The following is a 10,320-nucleotide window of genomic DNA, read 5'->3' on the forward strand; positions in this document are numbered from 1 at the left end:
ATTTTAAAATTAATTGTAAAGCGAGTTTGGATTGTGGCGTGGATATTAATATAAATGTGAATCAGAATCTGACTCTGAAATTGTGTCGCACTTACTCGGAAAAACGGCCAACATAATTAACGTGTGAAAAATGTTTTGGTTTCGCAGCTGCAGTGCGGAAAATTTGCATAATGAGAAATTGATTATTATGATGTCAATTATATAAATGTATATAAAAAAAAAGTGAAGCTCATTGTTGTTTTTGTATATAAATTAAATAACTTTATTTACTCAATTATGTTAGGGTAGTGAATTATTTACATATTTAGGTTGTAGGTTGTTTTTATGCGCTTTTGTTTATCTTAATTTAAAATATGCAATTTATGCTTAGTACATTTATTTACGCTTAACAATTGAAGCAGCAACAACATTTAACATATAATTTTTAATACATAATATTCATATATAGATTTTAATTAATTTAATTATATATTTTTGTTTACTTTCAGGGCCAATGGGAAATCTATGAAAACAAATGAAGTAAGTTTAGAACCTCAATTTATTTAAACGAAATTTGGAATTTTGCTTGCTAATTTTTCTGTGCTCATTTTCACATTGTTTCAACCCCTTCAATGTTTTCATTTCACATTTGTGGACTCTTATTTCTGGCCAAAAGAGAAAGGAAACTAAACTAGAATTATTTTCACCATTTATCAGCTAGGCGTTTCATTTGCAGTTTTCGTGTTCGTTTGTGTTTTAGAGTGTGCGTGTATGTGTGTGTGTGTGTGTGTGTGTTGTGTTTGTGTTCTTCTTTATAGAGTATCACATTTTTGTTATCGAATATTGAAGCAAAATCATTTTGCTCTCTTATGCTTAATGCCTAAATGCAATTTGTTTGCTACAATTATATAGTACGTGGATCCTTGAGATCCTCATTTAAAATACATGCTACTGCTCCGCCTCAAGATTCTTGGCACGCAAATACTTGAGCAGCATCTGCAGCGAATCATAGGTATCAAAGTCATCCAGATTGCGTCGCGATGAGGACATATTTGCCGGCCTGGGCATGGCCAGGGGTACGGGCAGCAGTTCCGGCATCACTGAATGGTGGGTTATCAGCGCCTTCAAGCTGGAGAACTCCTTGCGAAAGCCCTAAACAGTAGTTGATATTTAAGATTAAACGGTAAGTAAGAAGAATACCGCTACATATTTTCAATATAATCATATTCTAAAAATATACCAAATCAATGTAGCGATATATACTACTACATTTAAAATGTACCATACAGTGTCATATAAAAGTATTTATTAACAAATTTCTACAATTTTTATCTGATTAATGCAGTAGAATATGTGATATGCGACTTAAAGGTATGACCAGAGTTATGCTGTGTTTGGTAGATACTAGTTCTGGTAGAATGAGGTCTTAGTTTGGGAACTAAGGCTCTCTGTGGGTCTGGTCACTCTTTTGTTCTCGCTCTCTCTTGATTTAAGTGTGTAGTGAGGCTAACACGTGTGTTAATTAAAAGAGAGAAGAGATAATTATGAACAAAGGCTGCGAAGCCTCGCTGCATTCGCCAGAATTAAGTACTGGACTCTGAGAATGATGTTCGGTTTTCGCCAGATATACCAAAATCGTGCTAGCTTTAAAGTTACGCTTACTAATTGTTTTTTGACGACTTGCAGGGGCGGAAGAGAACTCCGTGCAAAAAAAAGAGGTGCTGTCGAAACGTTTTATATCTAACTCATACAGTCTCTGAGACCTTGCTGTTTATACAGACGGACAAACAAACATGGCTACATCGTCGCGTCTGATCAAGTATATATAATATACATATACTTTATACGTTCGAAGATGTCTCCTTCTGCCTATTACGATTACATTTGCTGTGGCACTGTGGCATCGGGCATAAAAACTCAGTTTTCTCTTCAGTATCTTACCTTGATCTTGTAGCCACGCGGCGAGCGTAGAATAATGTAGTTGGCTATGTTGGGACCCGGCGGTGATGGAACACGCAGAGTGAGCGCATAGCAACCGGGCTTGGAGCTGCTCTTGCGTACGAGAAAGGCGCCCGGACTCTTGCTCTGTAGCACCTCGACGGCAATGTCACGTGAGATGCCCGCCTGATACCAGCAGGCATCCTTGAGTTCCGCATCCGCCTCCTCCTCGCTGGTGTGCGTATTCGCCAAGCTGCTGCTGCGCTGATTGGCCGCCAAGCTAGCTGCAGCAGCTGCCGCCGCATTGTTCATCCGCAGGCGATTGGCAAAGATCTTGGGACTCGAGTTTGCTGTGATTTAGAAAATTAGCAACGGAATTGATATCTAGGGATGATTGCTTACCGCTGCTGGTTTCGCGCAGATAACGCTTCTTCAGATTGAACTCGCTGTTGTCGTTGAGATTCACATTGTCGAGCATGGGAATCGCAGTCAAGGATTGGCGGCACGAATCGCCAAACTTGCTGTCTATGTACGAGTCCTCGTTGATGTAGCCATTCGAGTAGATGGGCTGAGTGTCGTCGCCCTTGAGTTCAACTCCACTCAGGGGGCGTAACACTGCCCACAAGGGGGCGTGACTCCTCATTGTGACGCAGCAGACCCATGGTCAGGCGCTTAACCTGCGGGTGAAAAAACGGGAGAAGCTTTAAGACTTAACACGGTCGCTTAAAGGGATCAACGAATAAGGCAGCGGGCGTTCAAGTGGCAACAAAATTAACTACAATTTAAACACCTTGTAAGTCCCGCTCACAGACGAGGGAGGAGATGAACTCAGAAAAAAGAGAACAAAAAAATACGAAAAGGAATTTATTACCAAAAACCGCAACTAGACAAAAAGCTTGGCAAAACGAGCAGTCGAATAAAAAAAAAAGAGAGAAAAGTTTTTTTGTACGCCTGCACTTAAACAGGAAGCGGATGCTTGGACTAGGAATTACGAACGTAACTGGTGAGCAAAGGAGAAGGGGTGGTGAAAAGGAGTACTGAAGTGGCTGGGCCCCAAAGAAAAGGCAGGCAGTCGGGCAGGCCATAAAAGGCGCATAAATTGCTGGCACAGACGCAAACGCAGACGCAGTCGCAGTCGCAGTCGCTGTCGACATTGCAGCCAAACGCAATGCACGCGACCAACCGACGGACGCTAAAAATGTTGCAAGCCATCCGATGCGGCGGATGCGGAAGTGGCGTGCTAAGCGGAAATGTGCCGCAGGACTAACAGCAGCAGCACGAGAAAAACGTAAAATAAGAGCGAAATAAAAGAAGCGAACTATGTGGGCATAAAGGAAACTGAGAGCAAGGCGGCGATAATTCAGCTGCACTTGTGCGCGCATGTTGAGATCGTGTTCAACGCTGTCCTCCATCGTCTCCATCTTACTGATTCCTCTTCTTCTTCTTCTTCTTTTTTTTTGAGGTCAGTGGCTTTGAAAAGTCTGTCTGTGCTGTGCACAATGGCTGCTGCTGCCTGCTGCCTGCGAGCCAGAAACTAGACTACAGTTCAGTTCCCCAGCTATGCGAATGTGTGTGTGTGAGAGTTTTGGCATAATTTAAGGCGACATTGACAATGAGACGATGAGGTGGCTGAGCTGTAGCCAGCCAAGCTTTCATTTGCTGGCTGGTTTTGCTCTGCCTTTGCCTACCTTACTTTACCTGGCGAGCGGCTGACAGCAATTGTTTGCTCATTGCTGCATAATTTAACAGCGCGCACGCTGCATACTTTTAGGCTGCTTAAGCAAACATTGTTTGCATATTTCACGGCGCATTGCACAGTGATTTGGCTGGCAGTCAAGCTCATTTTTCCACACACACAACACACACAATCTCCATACTTCGCACACAATACTATAGGTGTGCTTTACAGCTTCAAGTTTGTCGATGAATTCATGTATACATTATGCATTTCGTAACGCAACATGGACCCTTTTTGCATACCAATTTTTTCCAGCTTTTTTGCCACAATTTTCGACTAAACTGTTTAAGATTCTTTTGCAAATTTAATTAACTTTAAATGTATCTCAAAATGAAACCCAGAATGTTTTGCTTGTAATGTTCTCAAAGGTCATGTTGTTTATTTATGTTCTTACTAGGACGCTTCTAACTTGTTTAACTTCTGTTACAAATTACAGGCAGCAAAATAAGCTATACATGAAAGGTAAATTACGTTGTATAGTTATTTTTAACTTGTTTAATTTCTGTTACGTATTTACTACAAATTACAGGCAGTTAAATAAGCTATACATGAAAGGTAAATTAGTTATTTTTTCCATTCCCAAAGGAAAAATCTAATCATTGAAAAGGTTTCTGTGCTTTGTTATAAAATATCAATTACTCAATTGAGCCATAATATCTTTTAAGCTAGCCAAAGGCCAAAGCAGCCAACGCTAGTAAATTTACTGTAGGCTATAAATTAATTTGTAATCTATGCTTTAATATTAAATACAATACATTTTTATAGCTCTAAAAGCATATATTATACAAATAAAAGAAATAAATTACATAGGAATTTAACAAATAAGTTTAATTTAGGATATAAACGGAAATAATAATTAAATAACTTCTTTATAAAGCTTCAAGAACAAGAAATGTTCCATACAAATAAATGAAACCTTTCAACGTTTTATATATTCTCCTTATTTTTATATTTCTATTTAGTCTCATAAAATATGTTTAACATGACGAAAAAAAATGATAGTTTAAATGATGTCTTTAAAAAGCTTAAAAAAAAAGATACATTTTTTATGCAAACAAAAGAAAACGCTAATAATAAGAGTGATGCGAATTCAATGTTTTACAATAATGAAATTATTCTATTTGAAAATATATATTGTGCTTCTCGGTGCACTTTGCTATCAGTTATAATTTTAAAAATAACAAACGTAATCATTCACGGCAGGTCGCAGTCAAAGCATGTTTGCCCAGAGCAGCAGAGCACGGAGCCACAGTAGCATATCAAATTCAAATGAAATGCAGAGCAGAGCAGAGCAGACACACAAATAGAAAGGAAGGCAGGTGGTTCAGGTGTGTTTGCCGAAGCATAGTCTACTTTTCGGTGCTTATTCTTTTTTGCCAGGCGAACTCTGTTTGTTTTAGGGGTTGTGCCAGGTTCGAAACTCCAACTCCAACTCTGACTCTGACTGTGGGTGTGTCTGCGGCTGCATATTACTTTATTACTTTGCTGAGCTTGTCAGACACATTTGCTGTTTTATTTTTTTGTGATATTTTGATGGCATTTGAAATTGAATTTTGCTTTTCATTAGATTGTCCACAGTGATGTTTGCATTTTTCTGCATAACATTCTACATTTTTGCAATTTGCTGGTCATGAGTAAAGAGCGTGCGTGTGTGTGTGTGTTTGGGGCAGACTAATTGCCTCCGTTGGCTTAATGAAGTGCCTGGCAGCCCGGACATTGGCATCAGCTGTTGCCAAGAAGGCGCCACGTGCAACAGCAACGGCAGCAATGAATGTGGCCGAAAAGCATTTTCCCTGCAAAGCATTTATGCAAATTTAATAAACTGCTTTACTCGTCGAACGTAGAACGTAGAACGGAAGGGAACGAGGAAAACGAAACAACCCGTCAGCAGTGCGGTGGCAAGTTGGCCACGTTTAAATCGGGGCAACAGATTGGAGCGCTTGGCTTTGCTTTTGGGCGTGGAAGGCGTGTCTGCGTGCGGCCCACAAAATATTATTTATGGCATTTGAGTCGAAAAATATTATTTGGGCACCAGCATGATACACGATGAGTAGGCGTGACGCTTGCCCCGGCCACATGTGGCTGCCTGTCACTCAATGCCAGCCACACACACATACATTCAGACACACACACACACACGCATACAGGAAGCTGCAGGACGTATGCAGGACGAGTATATTTGGTTGCCAGAGCAGAGCACTGCTGCTGGGCTTGTTGTTGCAGTTGCTAAACAAACATTTAGCGGCACCGAGTCAACACAGCAGCAGCATCGATGCATCAACGCCAGCAACAGGAAGAACTCGAGATCAGCCCCATCGACAGACAGCGCGTTATTTCCGGCACAGTCTCGCTCTCTCTCTCTCTCTCTCTCTCTTTCTATAGATGTGTGTGTGTCTTGTTATGCGGGCAAAGTGCATAATGTGGCATCGCATTTGTCTTTGGCTCGGTCGCATGTGCTGCTGCTTCTGCTTCTGCTGCTGCTTTATTTTGCTTATCTGAAATTGAATCAGGCAGCCAAGCAGACGACACTGCGCTGCCAACTTTGCCGTCGGGCACAATTAGGGTGCCTTTGCTTCACTCACTGCCCTCCCTCTTTCTCCTCCCTCAAGTCCCCTACAACATGTCCCACTACAACTCGACTCGTACTTTATGCTCTGGGCCAAAAATTAATTTGCTTATCGCGCTGCAGCCGCACCCTGCTGCTGCTGCCACTGCCGCAAAATGATGTTATTGACAGGCAGTCGGTTTCAGTATTGAAAAACTATGTAAAACAGCAGGCGGAGGCAGAGGCAGAGGCGTGAGCCATACTGCTGCCACGTGGCGTATGCGTGTTATGTTTATAGCAAAATTGATTTATTGACAAAACAAAAAACGGCAGGCGAACCGAAAAAATATGAAAAATGCCAAAGCAAAGCATAAGAGCTGCCGGGAATTGAGTAAAAGCGTTCTCAACCCTTTTCGACATATGGTTTAGTTTCGCTCTTCTGCTGTGTTTTTGTTTTTCCTTTCGATCGCATGTCCTTGGCATTTTGCATTTACATCGCCTTTTTTTGTTGTTCTTGTTGTTGTTGTGTGGAACTGACAATATTTATGGCTTGCCATTAGAGGCAACTGATTGGTTTTCGCTTTCATTTTTAGCGCTGTAGGAATTTCAATTTTGTCGAGTGTTTCGTTTCGTTTCGATTTGCTTCATTGAGTTGTAGTGTGACATGGCCTTGGAATTTGAGTTGCTGTTGGTGTTGGTGTTGCTGTTGCCGCCTGTATGATTGCACTTTTGCTCCATTTAAGGGCCATTAGTTCAAAACGTAATCATCATAATGCGCCCCAGCAGCAATCCGGCCATAAATAAGACAAACACATTACGCATACGCCGTGTGCACACAGCATCAAGCATCAAGCACCGAGCAGCACCCAAAAGTCTTTCTCACATAGAGAGAGTTTCTCATATGAATAAACTCGCACGTACTTATCGCATAGACTATGCTCGACTGCGCACAGCTGCCTCGCTCAAGCTCTAGCTTCAGCTCTACTCCTATATCTATCTACATATGTATAGTATGTGCTCCCGCCGCTGTCTGTATGAATATTTAAGGCGTAAAATTTATGAAAACAACGTGCCTCAACTCAAAGTCGAAGACCGCGTTCCAACTACGAGTAAAAGGCCAAAGTTGTTGTGTGCAATGCCACAACTTTTCGGGTCCTTTGCTGCTGCTCATACACGTGACAAAAAATGACAAAACATTTGATAAACATTGCACAGATGTGAAACAGTTCGACATCTCCCTCTCTACTATCTCACATTCTCAGTAAGTCTTCTCTCTACGTGTTATGACAATAGCCTAAGAAGCTGCGAGACGGAGAACTATAACAAAAGGCAACAGCTTATCTATGGCACACTAAACTTTGAATACCCTTGCAGCGTTTTCCTTACACAAATAGTTTCTCTTGCTTTTGTGCTTCTCACAAGCTTAAATAGTTGCTTGTTGTGCGTCGAATAATTGTCAAAGTTGTGTTTAGAAGCGCGACAGACTCGCAAAACTTTAAACTACTTTTGACTATGAATCATTGACTGCAAAAGTAAATGTTGACATTAAAAGATAATACCATTCGCTGGGTTAAACTTTGTTTGAAATTCAGCATTTTATAGATTATTTGAATAGTTAATTTTTGTCCACAGATACGAATAGTTAAGTTTGGGATTCAATTTCTTACTGAATTACAATTCTCAAATTAAATATTACACTTTTAAAGCTTATTTATATCACAATTTAATTTCAAATATACGTTTGCATATTCCATTTGAATTCACTTGAAACTTTTTTGACTATAAGTTATTGACTGCAAAAGTAAATGTTGGCATTAAATGATAATATTATTTTCTGGTTTAAACATGCTTTGATTGTAAACTATTATTGGAATAATAATTAAGAATTGAATAAAATATGAATGCCAGAACTAAATATTATACTTTTAAACCATGCACAGAATAATTTTTGTATTTGAGAGCTTTTTCATTTTCCATTTTTTTACATTAATAACTCATTTCTATAAAGTTTGTAAGCTATTCAATCTATATTTAATTACTCTCTGTATTTATATCATTTTATAACTTCCAATATACCTATACCATATCGCAACTAATAGTCGCAATGCCCCAAGCCCGACGAACTTAGTGTATACAAATGGCATCAAATGGTCTGTAAGTCTGCCAGGGTGTTGGGGCCACCGCTCAGAAGCAATTCATTTGGGGTGTGTCTAAACTTGCTACAAGTTTTTTTTTTGCTTCCGGTTTGTCGAGAATTGCGTGCAAAAGGCAAAAGTTTGCAATAAGTGAGAAAAAAGCAGTAGCAAAAAGAATCGAAGACGAAGTCGAAGTCGCCCTAAAACGAAAGGTTTTGCTGAAGCTTAGGCGAGGATTTTGAAGTCCTCTGGGCACACATTTCATTTGGCCAATAATTCATAAGCAGCGTCAAATGCAGCAGAATAAACAAAACAAAACAAAATGTGGAATTCATAAATTTGAAATATTTGCGCAAAAATTGTCGATGACAAAAAGCAATAAATGGCCGCAGTTTGCGCACCCTTATCAAAGTATAACATATCAAATATGCAATGGGGGTGCTGAGCTTTAATCTGCTTGTAACGAAAGGGAAATAGATTGGAAATTCTTAAGGTTTCCCGAAAAAAGTTTCTTAACGAGGTTTCTCTTACCAGTGGCGGCTTGTCCGTCAAGCGCTTGCAATTGTTCAGCTCTGTGGGTGAGTTGTCCTCATCGGAACTGGGCGTTTGTGCCACCTTCTCGTTGTCATTGCAGCTGTAGGGATTGTGATGGGGTTAACATTTAAATATCTGGTCAGATTGTTTGTGTGTTTTGGGTGTCAAATCGAAGTGTGTATTTTGTGTGCTTCTCAGTGTCACAGAATGAACATGAATCAAGCGTTTACAAGGGGGAAAGCCAAGCGGCATGCTCACTACAATGCTTTTACTCACTTGAGATTCGCCTGGCTGAACAGCTGCAGTGGACGACGTCGCCCCAAGGTGGCGGGCGATGAAGGTGTTGCTGGTCTGCTGCGCGTCAAATTTGATCTTGTCATGGCTGTTGTTGTTGTTGTTCTGCCATTGCCCAAAGATTGCTGTTGCTGCTGTTGGCGACTGTTGCAGGAGGAGGAACGAAAGCGAGCGCCGGTTATAACAGCAGCCAGATTGGCAGCAATGCGATTGTCGAAGCGATTGAAATACGAGTTAGAGTTTGAATTCGAATTCGAGTTTGAATTCGAGTTTGAATTGTCAGCGGTTGGTGATGAGTTGTTGCTGCTGCTGGCACTTCCATTGCTGTTGCCGGTGGCAATTGCTGTTGCCACTGTTGCTGTTGTTGTCACTGTGGCTGCCGCTGAGCTCTTGTCGTAATCCAAATTATTGTTGGTTATCATTGCGGCGGCTTCACTTCGCCTCGCTTTTGGGCATTAACTTTTGCAGTGTTTTTGAATTATGTGCGCATATAAAAACGCTGCGGGCGGCTTTTGTCGCACTGCGTGTGATCCCCGCCAGGACGAGCAACAGCAATCGGAGTTGGAGTTGGTGTTGGCGATGGCGATGGCGATGGAGATGGCGTTGGAGATGGAGATGGAGATGGAGCACATCCACCCGCTGCCTTTATTAAATTCTCTGCTATTGTGCTGCTGAGGGGGATGGATGCCAGGACTAACCGCAGGGGTCGCTCGCTACTTCAGCAAACTGCAGGCGACGAGGTTAAGGAGCAGGGGCAGGAGAAGGAGAAGGAACAGGACATGGAGGAGGACAACGACGTAGATTTAAACACAGAATTAATTCAAGCGGAAATTGGCAAAAGCAAAAAAAAAACAAGAGAAAATAAAGCAAAGGCAAAACAAAATCGAAAGCGTGAAGCATAAACAAAAAATGGAATGGGTCAGCAGAGAGGGGAAAAGCGGGAAGATGGTTGCATAAAACGCAAAATAGAAAGCGAAAATGAAAACGCATATGAAAATGTTTTATTTTTTTTTTGGAGGGGGGAGAAGCCACAAAAATGCACATAAATAGCAGCGACAAACAATAAGGGGAACACAACAGGAAAAGAGGGGGGTACAAAAGGGGCGTTGGTCAGGGGAAGGCGCAGCATGTGACGTCACGTTGTAAAGCGCATAAAT

At 41.1% G+C, this 10,320-nt stretch overlaps 1 protein-coding gene across 1 annotated transcript; it reads right to left on the reverse strand.

The window, feature by feature from the left end:
* Nucleotides 1-257: 257 nt before the first annotated feature.
* LOC133840075 (EGFR adapter protein) lies at nt 258-9,618 on the reverse strand (the record flags this gene model as incomplete). The annotated part of the gene is given in 6 exon segments (XM_062271732.1): nt 258-1,131; nt 1,921-2,267; nt 2,320-2,524; nt 2,526-2,594; nt 8,867-8,969; nt 9,146-9,618. Coding segments are annotated over 6 exon segments (1,401 nt in total), but the record flags the coding sequence as incomplete, so codon positions are not given.
* Between the last annotated feature and the right edge of the window lie 702 nt (nt 9,619-10,320).

Source organism: Drosophila sulfurigaster, chromosome 3, assembly GCF_023558435.1.
Source record: "Drosophila sulfurigaster albostrigata strain 15112-1811.04 chromosome 3, ASM2355843v2, whole genome shotgun sequence".
NCBI classification, from domain to species: Eukaryota; Metazoa; Arthropoda; class Insecta; order Diptera; family Drosophilidae; genus Drosophila; species Drosophila sulfurigaster.